The sequence below is a fragment of the Podarcis filfolensis genome, assembly GCF_964270895.1.
Source record: "Podarcis filfolensis genome assembly, chromosome: 2".
Lineage (NCBI taxonomy): Eukaryota > Metazoa > Chordata > Lepidosauria > Squamata > Lacertidae > Podarcis > Podarcis filfolensis.
Window position 1 is genome coordinate 5,841,147 of NC_139605.1, and position 16,780 is coordinate 5,857,926.

The 16,780-nt window shown below is 43.8% G+C and overlaps 3 protein-coding genes across 4 annotated transcripts in view; 2 read left to right on the forward strand and 1 right to left on the reverse strand.

Annotated features, from left to right (window-relative positions):
- Nucleotides 1-15,295, forward strand: part of LOC310757328 (major histocompatibility complex class I-related gene protein-like) — a 62,683-nt gene extending 47,388 nt beyond the window's left edge. Inside the window, exons 3-9 of the mRNA XM_083602650.1 lie at nt 31-181; nt 742-866; nt 3,498-3,782; nt 4,373-4,474; nt 5,829-5,867; nt 14,230-14,271; nt 14,805-15,295. Coding sequence (XP_083458776.1) covers nt 31-181; nt 742-866; nt 3,498-3,782; nt 4,373-4,474; nt 5,829-5,867; nt 14,230-14,271; nt 14,805-14,887 — 827 coding nt within the window. The 3' untranslated portion in view covers nt 14,888-15,295. The remainder of the gene's footprint in view (nt 1-30; nt 182-741; nt 867-3,497; nt 3,783-4,372; nt 4,475-5,828; nt 5,868-14,229; nt 14,272-14,804) is intronic.
- The window catches only part of LOC310756634 (uncharacterized protein), an 820,367-nt gene that overhangs the window by 750,619 nt on the left and 52,968 nt on the right, over nt 1-16,780 (forward strand). The window lies entirely within an intron of this gene.
- LOC310756621 (antigen peptide transporter 2-like) overlaps nt 1-16,780 on the reverse strand; it is a 78,803-nt gene that overhangs the window by 7,865 nt on the left and 54,158 nt on the right. The gene's annotated exons all lie outside the window — the stretch shown is intronic.

Here is a 16,780-nt window from a genome sequence, read left to right on the forward strand (position 1 = left end):
CCCAATTGACCTCTCGGGGGTCTCTTTCAGGCTTCCACACTCTGCAGCTCATGTACGGCTGTGAACTGAGCCCAGACGGGCGCAAAGAAGGGTATTACCGGTACGGCTACGACCGGAGGGACTTCCTCAGTTTTGAGAAGGAGACCCTCAGCTGGACGGCAGCTGACAGAGAGGCCCAAGAGTGGAAGAGTGGCAGATGAAGGTGATGGACTATATGGAATTGGCGGAAATGACTGGCAGAATCCGAGACCTGGGAGAAGAGTTGGTGGAAGAAGATTGGAAGAAATTTAAAGACGATCTACAGAAACACTGTAAAATTAATTAATGTTAAAATGATGTTGGATTGAAAATAAGTGACATTAGCAACAAAGTTAATAAGAATATGCAAAAATGAATTGATAATGGATGAAAATATAGAGTTATAATATGTTAAGATATAGAGTTAAGATAAACGAAAGAGGGTAAGGATTTGCTGATTTGATTATTTAAATGGGAATACAAAAAGGGGAGGTGTGAGGAGGTCAAGGAAACAAGCTAATGAGTTTAAAGTTACAAAAAATGGATTTGTTTTTAATTCTTTTTTATCTATTCGTTTTTTGTATTTTGTATTTTTATTTTTATTTTTTATTTTTTATGTATTTTTGTATGTTTTCCTTTTTTTATCTTTTTCTTTTCATATGTCTTCTTTGTACTTTGTAAACCTATGTTTTTGGTAAAATCTCAATAAATATTTTATAAAAATAAAAAAAGGAAGTGGGATGCAGAGTTGGCCAAGACCTGGTACCGGAAGGCCTACCTGGAGGAGGAATGCATTGAGTGGCTGCAGAGATACCTGGACTACGGGAATGAAACTCTGCTGAGGACAGGTGAGATGGGTGGGTGGGGAATGGGAGTGGGGAGGAGGGCTAATGCATCGAATAGTAGAATTATGGAGTTGTAGAGTTGGAAAGGACCCCCAGGGTCATCTAGTCCAACCCCCTGCAATGCAGGGATCTCAGCTAAAGCATCCAGGACAGAAGGCCATCCAACCTCTGCTTAGAATCCTCCAAGGAAGGAGAGTCCACCACCTCCTGAGGGAGACTGTTCCACTGTTGAACAGCTCTTGCTGTTGGAAAGTTATTCCTTTTTTAAAAATATTCAGTCATACCTTGGTTGCTGAACGCCTTGGAACTCATACGTTTCGGCTCCTGAATGATCAAAAACCAGAGTTGAGTGTTCCGATTTTTGAACGATTTTGGGAAGCCAAATGTCTGGTGAAGCTTCCGCGACTTCTGATTGGCTGTAGGAAGCTCCGGCAGCCAATTGGAAGCCGCACCTTGGTTTATGAACAGTTCCAGGAGTCAAACAGACTCCCAGAACGCATTCTGTTTGGGAACGAAGGTACTACTGTATGTATATATATAATATATATATAAAGCTAAATTGACAGATCTAATAAGGAGAAAACCCAAAATTATGGTCATGAAACAGTGGGAGTGTCTAAATGATTACTTACAAAACCAGGGCTCGGCTACCAAAATCTGGCCGTGTTTAGAATAATCTTGTGAGTAACAAAAAATATATAAAGTGAGATATTAAGGAGGCTTAAAGAAAAAATATGAAGAACAGAGGATATGGCGAATGGATTATTAAAAACGTGTGGGGCAAACGGTGGAAGTCTTTTAAAAATATTTTAATTAAGATAGATAGGGATAAGATGGAAATACATAATTGAACATAAATACAGATTTGAAATAGTTGTGTATAGTGAATACTTATCTACTTTTAAAATCTTCAATCTTGACTTTTTCTTCTTTTCTTTTTCTCTTATATTTCATCTTTCATTTTTTTCTCTTTTTTGTGAACATCACTTTATAGAGGTGTAAATAATTATATGCATGTGAAGAGGTAAAATATTTGTATTCTTTATATTTTCTAATTTTCCTTTGGTTACATGTATTTTCTTTATTTCTTTGTATATTTGTATATATATTTTTCTATTTTGTACTTAATAAAATCTAAAATAAATAAAATAAATAAAATATTATATTATATTATATTATATTATATTATATTATATTATATTATATTATATTATATTTAATATAAATAATTAAACTTTTCTTTTACATTTTAGAATATTCATTTAAACAACCTTAAAATATCAATGACTTCCCTCCTTCTCTTTCCATGGTTCATTTTGCATACCGTAAATCCGTGCATATTTTACATGAACTAAGCCATTCAGTATTCCAATATTACATCCATCAAAACTTATTTACACTGTTGAATTTATCTTTATGAAAGTTATTCCTGATGTTGAGTCTGAATCTCCTTTCCTGTTGGAGGGTGGAGTCGTGATTTCGCTACTTATTTCTCCACCCACATCATATTTCAGACCAAAACTCTGTTTTGTGCAGGAAGGAAGTCTGGGAGTGGGTCACTTCAGGCTACAGTGTGTGGATGTTGATTTTTTTTTAATCAAAAAGAAGCCCAAATCTGCCTAGAAGGGGGTGGCTGATAATTGTGGGTCAGAGGGACAGATTGACCCATGAGCAACTCCGGGAGCTGAAGCGGTCTTTAGACTTTGTGTCAAAAGTATAAAAACGTGGGTGTGGTTGGTAAAAATAAATGAGACATTTGAGGGGTTTCGGGTGTGTGGGTGTCCTGGGCTGGCTGGATGCAGAGGAATGGTGGGAGGAACCAGCTGAGGAACCCTCAAGAGAAGAAGGCTCAGAGCTCAGGGAATGGTGGTAGGACAATGATGAACGGTCAAAGGGAGAAGAGGGAGAAGACTGGAAAGTGTCAGAATGTGAAGAGGTAACAGGGCTTAGTGAGCTGGGAGAGTCTGTGGCAGAGAGCAGTCCAGAATGAGAGGCAGAAGCAGAGGCTGGAGAGGAGGGAGGCCAGGAGACAGAAGCGAGGCAGGCTGCTGAAGAATCCAGGGAGTCTCACCCTCCTGCTGTGACCAGCTCCCCTCCTCCCTGGTCTCAAAGAACCAGGAGAGGCATGAAGAAGGCAGAGGAGAAGTTAGCTTCATGCAGGCGCAGTCTCAGATTGCTTCGGGGAAAACCCTGAAGTGGGGGGGACTTAGACAATTGTGGGGAAGTGGGGACCTTCAGTCTCCGCAACTGCCACACAGGGGCTTCAGATTGCTTTGGGTATCACAGGCCCATAGCAGGGACACCCATGGGGTTTGTCTGAATAATTTCTTTTAAAAATGGACAAAGGTTTCACAGTGGAACATCTATGGGAACAGGTATCAGTCTGAGCCATGGGTCAATTCATCTATTGATGATATTCACTACAAAGACCTTAAGCATATTTGTGGAGGACAGGGATTTTTAAGTCTGACGAAACACAAGGGAAGTCGATAATTTCTCTCTTCTGACCTTGTCATCTCTTGGGGATGTTGAGGCATCAGTAATCAAATTTCAGGTCAGGATGGCACTGGACGACCACGTGAATTGCACCATCCATCCTGCCAGCTACTGGAGAGGTTCCTTTGTTTTTGGCAGAGCTCCCAGTGGGGAAGGTGACGCGTCAGGCCCTTCCAGACAGCCAGGAGTCCCTCATCTGCCAGGCCTATGGCTTCTACCCCAGAGAGATTAACACCATCTGGAGGATGGACGGGAAGGTCATGGAGCATGCCACTTTCCGCAGGGACGTCGCTCCCAATTCCAACGGGACCTACCACGCCTGGCTCAGCATTGACGTGGACCCCCAGGACAGGAACCGCTATTATTGCCACATAGAGCATGTCAGCCTAACACAGCCTCTGGTCTTGGCCTGGGAGGAGCCTGGTGAGAAACGACAGGAGAGGGGCAGGAGGAGGAGTCAGAGAATCATAATAGAGTTGGAAGGGACCTCAAGGGTCATCAAATTCATCCCCCTGCAATGAAGGAATCTCAGCTAAAGCATCTATGACAGATGACCATCCAACCTCTTGGATGGCCTTCTTTGCTGGATTCTAGGGGGAGAATGTCCACCTAGAGTCGAACGAGGGACTCCAGCGCTATCATAGGCTAATACTACATGTGACATCGTCCATACTTTGGGGTGCAAAAGAGGAGATGTGATTTAGGTTCAGGGACGTGGGGAGGGCGTGGTGTTCAAAGAGCGGAGGTTGAAGAGTAATCATTGGAGGAGATGGACCCTCTCTGGGAGGTGAGAAATCTTACTGGTTTTATTGATATAAGTATGTGGTATTCCATGAGGTTGCTGAATGCCACTCTTAATCATTGGTACTTCTGGTCTTCTCTGCTTTGCGCATGGGAGGTCTCAGACTTGGTACGCAGAATCTCTCCTCAAAAAAAAGATTGTGAGATGTCTGGATGAGGCTTTGGGAGCTGCCACCAGTGTCTGAACAGAAATATCTTTTGTTTGCTTTTAGCCAAGGTGGACCATTCTTCTGCCACTCTGGAAAAGGTTTTGTGGGGCTTGGCTGCTGTGGTGGCAGTGGTTGTAGTGGCTGCTGTGATCTTCTTTGTCCGCAGTAAGTAAACACTGGATGGATTTGCTGGGTTTTGTCTGTCCTGACTGAGAATGTGCTGATGGCAAAGCCTTCCTGGCAGCTCCCTCACAAGCTTCCCCCACCCCATAAATGACCTGTGGAACACCAACCAGAAAGTACCCTAACTGTTCTTCCCCACTGCCTCTTGGCCCCTATTCTGATATGTTTGGGAAGCAGGATTCATGTGGGTTACATAATGTAATAATGGTTCCAAATGCCAAGGGGCTGGCAAGTACCTGTCATCTAGACCAACAACGGAGAATTTGTGGCCCTCCAGACTCCGATATGGACCACAATTCTCGTCAACCCTGACAGTTAGCCATGCTGGCTGCTGGGAACCAAAGTCCAGCAACATTGGCAGGGACACAAATATCCCTGACATCTAGCCCAGATTTGCACATGGATACCAAGCTGGAATCTACACACATATAAAAAAACACGGTGAAAATGAAATACGGTTTTTAAAAACCGTATTGAAAAAGGCATTGAATTTGGCATAGCTCACTGTCGCCACCTGGTGTCACATTAATACATTGCACTTTACAAGACATTTAAGATGTTTAATTAGCAGCTGTATAACTGAGTCCACAGTACAATTGTTGGCGATTGAGTCGCCGTGTGTCCTGTAGATCTGTGATGGTAGCGATCTACAGCTGTGGTTTCCAATCCTTCTCGAGCAGTGGGGACATATCAAATGTCATGAAAGTGCTATGGGCACCAGAAATAAAATGGCAGCCATGGGCAATGGACCATAACACATTTTCAACAATTCACAGAACATTAAAAAGAGATACGTCACCAGCCAATGGAGACTGGGAACAGGAATTAAACTTGTATGGCACCTGTGAAGGTCTTCCATGGAGTCTCGGAGGCAGTCGGAGCCCTTGGTCAAGAACGAGCTCCTTCTTGCTGTGCATTGCAAAACAGCTGCTGGAGCAACAAGGCTTTGCCCGCTTCCACCCCAAATGATATTTTGTTGAAGTGGGGAGAGAGAAAGCAAGCAGCAGGCTTGGGCTTCCTGCTTGCCCATGTGTCCCTTCCTGTTTGTTTGTTTGTTTGTTTGCTTGTTTGCTTGTTTGTTTGTTGCTTGTAGGCCATGAGTACCATGAAAGCCTTGCTTGCAATCTCTTGTTGGGGCAAGTGATGGGGGGGGCGGGGGGAGCAGCAAAGTAGACTCCACTGGTTGCTTAGCCAGTTTCTGCCCACCAGCCACATGTAACTGGCAGCAGTGGAATGTCAAATTTCAGCAGCGCCCTGTGCAATGTCAAAATTTGGAATCCCCGCCTCTCACGCTCCATGCTCTCCCCGTTCTGATTTTCTTATTCTGTTTCTGTAGAGAAAGTACGAATGGAAGCAGCCTATGAAAGAACGTCAAGTGAGTGACTCCTTTTTCCTTTGAAAAGTGTTTGTTTTTATTGTTGCATGAATATATTGGTGACCGCAGGTGCCAGAGTGGGCAAGGGTTCAGTCATCAGGTTTGCCCTGGAGATTTATAGCAGCCACTGTTACGGAAAGGGGGGGGGCATGTCTTCTTCACCTTCTTCTTCGCTACAATATATCAATTTATTTCCAATTGTCAATGTCAAAAGGGACTAAAATTTATAAAATTCATAGAAAATCAACGTGCCAATTTGCTCAATTTCTCTAGGACTCCATCACACCTCCCCTGTCCTCCATAATCCCTCAAGCAAGGTGTCAAGACCCTAATCCTGTCAAATCACTCTGCCAAGCCTTTCCTCCGGGCAATGCCAGGTGGCAGACTATGCATACATGGACCATTGTCTTCTCATCACCGGCACTCAGGATGTGCTTATCTGCGCATATCTCCAGCTCTGCATATTCCCCCCTCCCTCCTCCATATGTTAATCCGGTGTAACCCAACCTCTCCTTAATGTATTCATGATGTAATCTGTGTAACCCAACCTTTCCTTAATGTATTCATGATGTAACTGGGATGTGTTTTGCACTGTATTCTGGGACATGGGGGGAGTTTCAAAAGTTCATGTCACCCCTTTCTCGCTGTTCAATCTTGCCTTGAACCTGTTGCGCAATAAACTTGGATCTTCTGCAATTTGCTCCTGTCCGGCTGAGCTCATTTTCTTCCGCAGGGACCCACGGACTTAGTCCGATGAGCTGGGTGGCAGAGTAGCCCCGCACCCAGATTTTAGCCGTAACAGTTGGCCGCCCAACGTGGGGCATGCGGTTCTCCCGCGTTGCTGACCGGGGGCCCCGAAATCTTCAGCCGGCACCGGGCCATTTTGCCTGGGAAGATCCTTTGGACCCTCGGCCATCCTCCGGGCGGTAATCAAAAGCCCCAGGAGTTCAGCCGGGGAGCAAAGAGGGATCCAGCCGGCTTATTCATCGATCCCGGGATCATCATAGGAGACACGTGAGTATAAGGAAAAGGAAAAAAACCCAGTGCACTGGTGGGAAGGGGGTGGAATCTCCTGGCAACTGAATTCTCTGCCCTCCTCTCTATCGCTCCTTCTCGCCTGTCTCTTGGTCCAATTGGTGAGAGAGACCGTGGACTGCTGCTCGACCCAAAAGGGGGGTTCTGAGCTCTATCTCTTTCTCCTCTCAAACCCTCCAGTCAGCCGCACCAATTGAGAGTCCGAAAGTAAGACGGAGAGACCCGGCTTGGAAAGACAGCCGACTCTCTGCAACGGGCATCTCAGTTGAAAGCAAGGGGCTGGAGTGAGAGACCGTGGACTGCTGCTCGACCCAAAAGGGGGGTTCTGAGCTCTATCTCTTTCTCCTCTCAAACCCTCCAGTCAGCCGCACCAATTGAGAGTCCGAAAGTAAGACGGAGAGACCCGGCTTGGAAAGACAGCCGACTCTCTGCAACGGGCATCTCAGTTGAAAGCAAGGGGCTGGAGTTCTTCTTCCGAACTTCCCGAGCGCCCTTACGGAGGGGGCAGGAAGGGGTCTTGCTTTCTGTCTCAATCCCAGCCGCACTGGTCGGTGCCACGTAACACGTGTATCGTGCGTGAGCCCGCTTCCAAAAGCAAGGGGGATTTTCGGTTCAAAACTCTATCCAGGGATCACCCAATCTGGCACCGCACGGCGCGGGCGTCCAGTAGGGCCCCTTTTCCTGAGATTGTAACGATAGGTAGGAGGTTGCCAGGAGGGATAGCTCAAGAGGAATTGGGCGGGATTTGGCAGAGTGGAAAGGAAAACCCCAGGAAATAGATAAGTAAGGAAGGAAGAAAATAAGTGAGAAAGGAAGAAATAAGGAATTAGGTAGAAGAGCTCTCTAAAAGGAAACCCTGTTAGGAAGTTGCCAAGCAACAAGGAAAAGGAAAACCCTAAATAGCCCCCTGTACAAGTTACCCAAATCCTAATCAACCTCTCTCTTTCTCCCTTCTCTATCCCAGACACCCCCCCAAAACAGAAAAACAAAAAAAGCAACAACAGCAATGCATGCATATATAAAGGGGTACCCAGTCAACCAAGCGTTGTGAGCCCTGCCAGTTTGATTAACTGGTGGTGTGTTTGAAGAGGCAAGGAAGCTCATAAAACCATGTGGGACCTTCCTACTAATTTCACTTAATGAAGCCAAAGGAAGCGGCCCAACTCCTTGCGATAACCAACTAAAGAATGAGAATATATATGTTTACATGTTGTCTGTTATGTGTGTTGTCTGTTAATACATATATGAGAATATGTATGTTTACATGTTGTCTGTTATGTGTGTTGTCTGTTCCTTCTGTCTCTGACAAACTGCCTTTCTTAAGTGTGCATAGTTTAAACTACAAGCTTGCTTCAAAATTTAAATCTAGGGAAGCCATGCTGGACCTTATCAATCTTAAAACAGAAAAAAACAAAAACAAAATGAGAATGAAGGGTGCAAATGTTTGTTATTTGAGAGAGGCTCCAAAGAGTCTTCCTCCGAGTAGCTTAAGTGAGGGTATGATTTTAAGCTGATGGTAGATAATGTTATGTTGAGTTTGTGATTCTACATCCGTGTTCCAGTCTTTTTTCCAGTATTTTGAAATGTGCTGTGAAGAAACTAATGTTTCTGCTGCAAAAGCCTAGTTGAGCACAATTGCTCTCTCTAGCTAAAATGCAGCGTATGTATTTCACTAAGCATATGCCTATGAAAGTATGGTGTTCCTTCTAAGAAAATATGTGAGTCCAGTTTTAACTTTGATTTGGTTGGACAGAAGAGTTATTGTAAGGCTCCTGATATCAGTCTCTATAAGACTTCCTGGCCTCTTTTCTCAGAAAATGCCCCCCCCCCCCCCGTTTCATTCTGTCTCTTTCAGTTTTTTGTTTTTTCCTCCCTTCTTACTTCTGTGCCAGGTAAATTTACTCCCGAGTAAGCTTCCTTTAAGGGAAACTGCAAAGAGGGGGGAGCAATCTTTCCTAAGGTACCCTGCATCTCACTTTCCTATGTGTAGTTATTAAAAATAATAGTAGTAGTAATAATAATAATAATCTAAATTAGGCTTACTATTCCTCTGCAAGTTCAGGAAAAATTGTTCACTTTTGTATTCCCGTTAAATCAAATCTATGGCTGTTTTAATTATGCTTAATAAAAGATCCTCTCCCTATCTATCTTCCTTAGTACATGATAGGAGCATTGATTGTGCTCTCTTCCCCAGTAGTGCCTGTGTACATAAGTATGTGTGTGTCTCTTTGGTAGTACAAATCTTGCTGTGAAATCTTGCTGTGAATCCTATATTTTGGAGGGTTGGACTAGATGACCCCAGGGTCCCTTTCAACTCTCCCAATTTGTGGCTGTGTGGAAGGACATGTGTCCGCAAGCATTGGAGGGTAATTCTTAAATTCTGGTGTGGTGATGGAGTTGAAATTCAGCCTAGCTTTGCTCTTTAGTTTTAAAAGGTGAGAGGTGAAGCTGTGATGTTTTGAAGCACAACTGGTAATATCAAGCATTTGAGTGATTACAGTGTTTATCATTTTGTCTACTATTTAAAAATCAGACTTCAAAATCAATTCAAAGTTTAAGCACATACAAATACATATGGGCCTTGACCAATCCTGTAAATAAAGGGCAGGAAAATTTTTTTGTCTGCAAATGGTAAGGCTGAAATGTTAAAAAAAAAAAAAAAAATCCTATGAATTCTGACTCTCTGGCCATTTTTTCCCATATATAAGGGCGTGGCATTGTTCCGCGAATGACCAGAGGGAAATCACACAAAATGATAGCCCTTTCCTGTAAATAAAGGAAGGAAATATGATCCCTTAGAAAATTTCTAACTTTGGTAAATGCTTGAATTGCGGAGTTTCTTGTTTTGTTTTAAATCTAACCCTATTTTTAAAAATCTACTCCTTACCCTTCATTTCCTTTATTCAAATGGTAATTTGAAGCCAAAATATTCAACATTTTCAATAGTATAAAAGGTTTGCTGAGACATGAACTCTGCACATGCACAGAGACTAGATCAGCTAAAAAAAAAAAAAGGAAAAGAAAAAGAGAGAGAGAGGAAGGGGAGAGGAGGTTTGGAGAGCTTGGGCTGCAGGGAGAAACTTATCCAAATTTCCTTATGTAAAACTTGGAACCATTGAGGGAAATCACCCTTAATGTGTCCTTTGCTCCAGGGGCTACGTAAGACAAAAGAGTTAAGTACTGGACCGTCAAAGTCAGGAGGTTGCCAAGTTTCAAATCTTAACATGCCAAATTCTTTTCACAGGTAAATATCAAAGCATTCCCCCCCTCAATGGGATGTAAATCACAGACTTTGTTTGTGTGCATTTTAGGAACAGCATTTCCTGACAGGCTTCTCACATGAAATAATTTTCCCTTTAACAGGATATGTGGACCCCGATAACAAAGTGTTTGTCCCTTCTTTTCTCCCACAGCAACTTTCTTTCTGTTCTGTGAAACAAGTCTGAATCCCTGCTATATTAGTGACTTCCATCTCTTTGCGGCTTTGACACTTTAAGTTACAAGTAATCTGTTTTCATTTATTTATGTCTATGAAATTAATTGAAGCACAACCAAACATTGTTTGTGGAATGGTATTTGTTTACCTTTTGCCTGAGCATTTCTTATTAATTCTGTCATTTTGGCTAGTTCAAGGTACTTACACAACTTTAAATTGCCATTCATTTTCTTGGTATTAAGTCATTTCCCAGTATTTTGCTATTAACATCCTAGCCGATATTGTCACATCAAGAAACACTCTTTTATTTTCATTGTTACTTCAGATTTCTTAAAATTGTGTGTCTTAGCATTTATCTATGGTTCCTCATAGGTCATTGTGTGTGTGTGTGTGTGTGTGTGTGTGTGTGTGTGTTATTATTATTTTGACCTTGTATTTTTTTTACAGTTCTCTTTCTCTACATATGGAGTAATTTTTTATTTAATAATATGGGAGGGAGACGATAAAAAACCAAAGTGAAGGAAAGCAAACAAACTTAGCAGATAATAACAGTAATTATATGGAAATGTGATAATAATATTGTAATGAATAAAAAGCTTAATCCGCTAAGATTTTTATTATTTGCAGCTTCCCACGGAAACTGAGGACATCCCTTTTGCCTTTCGCCCCTTCCCTTTTCTATTTTTCCCTTTCTGCCCCTTACAGGATATCACTTCTACAAATGTGTTACTACAGATCCAATGAAAAGCTTCGCCACCACAAGACCTGCAACAACAACAGACACCAAAGTTTTCAAAGTGGCCACAGCTATCTCTTTCAAAGGATATAGACTGCCGGGGGAGTGGGCCTGACAAAGGGGGGAGGAGTTGAATTGCAAGGACATTTTCTCACTTTTGAACCTCAAGACTGTGCTCCGGCATTGAGAAGATACATGCGTAAAAATATCACAATTGTCTCAAGATATGCAACTGATACTTAATTAGTTTGTTTTGTATTATGTGTTATTGCGTAGGAATGTTGAAATGTGTCTGACAGTGTGTTATTTCCACAAATGGGGGGGGGCTATTTTGTGGCTATTTTTGTGTGTAATTGTTTTTATGTTTAATGTCTTATTCCTTACAACCCAGTGGAGGATTCTCATACATTTTATGCTTTTAACAGACCAGGCTATTATGTAGTCCAATGTTTAGAACTAGATAAATTTATAACCACATTTAGTTGTTTCACCTGGCACTCTGCCAACTTCCCTACCCATTTTAAAATGTGCTAAAACTCACTTTACCAAGGAGGAGCTTCATGAAAGTGCATATGCTTTGGTTTAGCAGGAATAATCCCTTACAGAGTTAAATTGACTTATTTGGACAAATGCCTTCTAAGAATGGTTTTATTCTAACAGATTGGTTTGAGAAGTTGGGAACCATGGGGCAAGATAAATTCAAATTGGACTCATTTTGAATTGGGCAAGTGTATCCAGGCTGCAATTAGCTTTTTGGTCCTTAAAGTGCAAGTGAGCAACTTCCCATGACTGCAAGACCAGAGCCTATAATAATAAAATCCCATAGAATGGCCAAGGCAAGGACATTTCCCTCATGACGTGCCCAAACCTGTGCCAGCTGGGGTGAGTGCCAGGCAACATGGTTAATATGAAAGCCCTAAGTGGATTCACCAGGGATTGCCACTACTATGACACCATGCCGGTGTGAGACCACAGAAGAGCTACCTTCGCACCTGAGAACACAAAAACGGTGGAGCTAAAAAAAAAAAACCAAACTGCATTTTTTTCAGTCAGTAGCGGACCTTCCTGCTAAATGTAAAGCATAGACCACTATTGAACAAAATACAACAGGTGTTCTTTTATGTGATATCCTATATCCAGCTATCTGCACTACTATACTTGCAAATGACCTTAAGAGGCATGGCTTGCAAGTCCCCTTCAGGTTTGCACAAACCCACACATCTAGTACGGTGGATACCAAGTTATTAGTGCATATCTATATAACATACACGTACATTATTGTATTGGTCCGTGTTGCTCCCTCCTTTGCTGCCCTGCTCAACCCACCTCCTTTTCCATTAAAGCCTATTCCCACTCACAGGGCACCCCTACCTTCACCGAGATTTAGGGTGCGGAGAAAAGATTTGCAAGTTCTTACAGAACTTTAATGCAAATCTATCTCCGAATGGGGGACTGTTACGGAAAGGGGGGGGGCATGTCTTCTTCACCTTCTTCTTCGCTACAATATATCAATTTATTTCCAATTGTCAATGTCAAAAGGGACTAAAATTTATAAAATTCATAGAAAATCAACGTGCCAATTTGCTCAATTTCTCTAGGACTCCATCACACCTCCCCTGTCCTCCATAATCCCTCAAGCAAGGTGTCAAGACCCTAATCCTGTCAAATCACTCTGCCAAGCCTTTCCTCCGGGCAATGCCAGGTGGCAGACTATGCATACATGGACCATTGTCTTCTCATCACCGGCACTCAGGATGTGCTTATCTGCGCATATCTCCAGCTCTGCATATTCCCCCCTCCCTCCTCCATATGTTAATCCGGTGTAACCCAACCTCTCCTTAATGTATTCATGATGTAATCTGTGTAACCCAACCTTTCCTTAATGTATTCATGATGTAACTGGGATGTGTTTTGCACTGTATTCTGGGACATGGGGGGAGTTTCAAAAGTTCATGTCACCCCTTTCTCGCTGTTCAATCTTGCCTTGAACCTGTTGCGCAATAAACTTGGATCTTCTGCAATTTGCTCCTGTCCGGCTGAGCTCATTTTCTTCCGCAGGGACCCACGGACTTAGTCCGATGAGCTGGGTGGCAGAGTAGCCCCGCACCCAGATTTTAGCCGTAACACCACTAAGTGCTAATCACCTGTGATATAGTGGTCACAGTAGGGTTGGCATGTTGTTGAGCTTTTATTTGCACGATAGCCCAAAAGGTTGTTGATCTCGCCCCCCCCCAAAAAAACAGCGCCAGAGTTGACAGAGACAGAGCCCAGGTCCCCCACATACAAACAAGTGTTTTTTTTAACCCCCCCGACATTAGCTTAAAAGTGTAAAAATCCCCCCAGATGGGCATGTAGACCCCCCCAAAAGAGGACATGTCTGGGATTTCCAATACGTATAGCAACCCTAGGTCAGAGGTCACAGGCGGCTAAAGACCCATCACTATTTCTGGAGCAGGGTCTCCGTCTCCAGCATCCTATAACCACCCAATGAGCATGAAAGAAGAGTGTGTGTTTTTAGCCACAGTCTTTTCCAAAGCTAAACATTTAGGAACAGTGAAAAACACAAGGCACTTCCGTTTCAGGAGAATGGTGTATGACAGGGCCAGCCCACCCAGGAGGCAAGGGGAGGCGACTGCCTCAGGCGGCAGGATTCAGCAGGGCAGCAGATCCCCATGTCAATCTTTCTCCCTATGCCCTGGGTATAAATCATCCCTCACCCCTTCTTCCCTGGTGGGGAGTGGGAGGCCATTTTGGGGCCCGCCTCAGGTGTCAAAATGTATTGGGCTGGCCTTGGTGTGTGAGCTTTGCTACGTACAATGGGACTTCACAGAAAACACAACTTAAGGCGACACTGGAGCACTGCACAATCATTTGCACATGTACTCGCGCAGATAATAGTATATCCAGGCAACACATGGAGAACTGCACTGATGGTTGCAAAGCACCTTGAATTATTATTCCTGTATGATTATAATTTTCCTGTATAATCTTAGGAGGTTGTAGACTGAGACGTATGTTGACATTTGGACTTAACGGGGCATGGAGGGATATGTGTGTGTGTGGAAGCAGAGGGGAGAGGTGCAAGTGGAAATGAGAACTCCCTCCCTAAAACACAGACAGTGATACGCACTCTCTTTATTTTCTCCTTTTTGCAGCAAGCAGCCAGGAGCCCCCCAGCTCCCCCAGCTCCTCCGTCGGTAAGTGGGGAATGGATGGGGATGGATACCCACCTTGAAAACAGGCCTCCGTGGGGAAGGGATCATTCTTTTGGTGCTTCTACTTTCCAGGAATGATAAAACCATCTGGAGTCAGCCGCAAGTGAGAATAACTTCTGCACACACATGCGCTAAGAAAGCCCATCTCTGCTGCCGCCTGATTTTGTGGATGATCTTGTTCCTCTTTTACTTTAAATTTATTATTTATTACTCAATGTATATCTCACCCTTCCTCCCAAGAAGCCCAGGGGTTCTACCCAGGGTCTGAAGAACAAGAAGGGATTTATATTCCGGATCAGCTGCTTAGCGTCCCTGTGTATTTCCCACCTTCCCTAAAGGGAGAGGCTTGGCTGAGTTGCTGGAGCCTCCTCTGGAAACCTTAAGTCTTTGCTCTGAGTATGTTTATTTTTAGTGTGGCTTGATAGGTCAGGGGATTGGAGCAGGCGGCCTCTGTGCCATCGAATGCCCCAACACTGACAGCTTCATCATGCTTGTTCCTCTTGTTCCTCCTGCAGGGGACATTCAAGGCAGCACAGAAATAGAAATGAGGAATTTTCAACGAGGAGGGAGGCCACCTTCAGATCACTTCTCTTTATGAAATGTCTGCCTCCAAACCTGCCCATCCCAGCTGGGAGAGGCCTCCAGGCCGACCGGCTCCTCAGGGCTGCTTTGAGATGGGAACGTGGTTGGCATCCAGAACTATCTCCCCCTCTGCAGCGAAAACAACAGACAACGCAAAAGAACAAAGGGACAGGAATTTGACCTCCGAGGAGTCAAAAACCATTTCAGCCTCTCAAGACACTCCGTTAAGTGACCTTAAACTGGCCGTCCTGCCACCAAAGGAACAGCAAATGGAGACTGCAAGGCAGAAGGGCCAAATTACTGTTGCCCAAGAGGTTTGGTGCTATCAGCTGCGGACTGAATTGGGCGAAAGGGGTTTTTGTTGCCCCGTGACAGGCATTGTTTTTATTGTTGTTCATTTATTAAATTTGTATGTTGCCCTATACCCGCAGGCCTCAGGGCAGTTCACAGAATAAAATCATAACCCAATAACACCCCCAAACAGATTTTAAAAAGTGTGCTGCTGAGAGGGGCTCCAGACTCAGGGAAGAAGCCATCCGGCCTCCTTGCCAACTCTGTTCCTAGGTGCCCTGGCCAGGCGGGACGTTGGTGCTGAACCCAGAGGAGGAGAGTGGGAACTCCTAGGGCAAATGGACGTGCCTCCAGTCTGCAGGCCAGAGAAGAGGCCCCTGCAGTGCTGACCTTTTTGGTCGTCTGCTTTAATTTCATACTGCTGAAGCCGTTATCCAGTCGATGTGGGTGATTGTCGGAGCCAGCCGTCACAAATGGCGCTGTTTAGCATAAAATAAAGACACAGAGAGGGGATTGGAAGTGTGTTTCTTCTGCCCAGAGAGAGAAGTCACAGGAGGAAGACAGGAAGTTCCCTTACATTGGTCCATCTAGCTCTAGACTGCCTGCACTGACTGGCAGTGGCTGTCCAGGATTTCATAAAAGGTTCCCTCCTGGTGCTACCTGGAGATGCTGTGGATTGAACCTAGAGCCGTCTGCATGCAAGGTTCCAGCCCTGAGCTATGACCCTGAATGGTTCTCCTCCACTCGTTTTATTCTCCACAACAACCCTGTGAGGTAGGTTAGGCTGAGAGGCAGTGACTGGCCCAACGTCACCCAGTGAGCTTCATGGGAGAGGGGAAATTTGAACCCTGGTCTCCCAGCTACTAGTCCAGCACACTGACCGTTACATTACACACACCTGCTCCCAAATCCTTCCATTTTCATGTCTCTTAAGGTGCCCCCTTCCTCCTCATTCTCACTCCCCAGAAAAAAGTTCTGCCACACCAAAATCAGATTGTCATTCAGTGTGGATCTCGGTGCTGCCCCAGACCTTCCACTGCTCACAGACGCTTGGGGTGCCAGTGGCCCAGGAAAGAGTGTTATCTGTGGCAGCTCCTAAATGGTAGCATCTCCGCACACAGAGGTGGGTCTGACACCTTCACTTTACAGCTGCTATTGTTCGCTAAAAACACACCTCTTTGCCCTGCCCTTTGGCACCTGAGATATGTGCTTTTGAGATCCACACTACCACTGTGACTGGGATTTTTATTTTTATTTTTTTATAATGATATTTTATTGAATTTTAACAAAACAGAAAAAAAATTACAAAATCTTAAACAATAAATTCAACACAAAAAACATAGAAAAAACATAGAGACGAAAAACAAAAAAAGAAGAAAAATCAGGAAAATCAAAAATCTCTCTTTTCAATTTCTCACCATTTTTCCCTTTTTAACTTATTTTCCTGACTCCCTCCCACCTCCCTCTTTGTATTCCAATTAACGATATGTTCAGCAAATTCATACCTCTTATCCTACCCTTGATTATATATCCCCATATAATATCCTCATATTTTCATTTATAATCAAACCGTTCTTACCAATTCTTATTTCACCTTATTACTCAAACCACTTCTTTT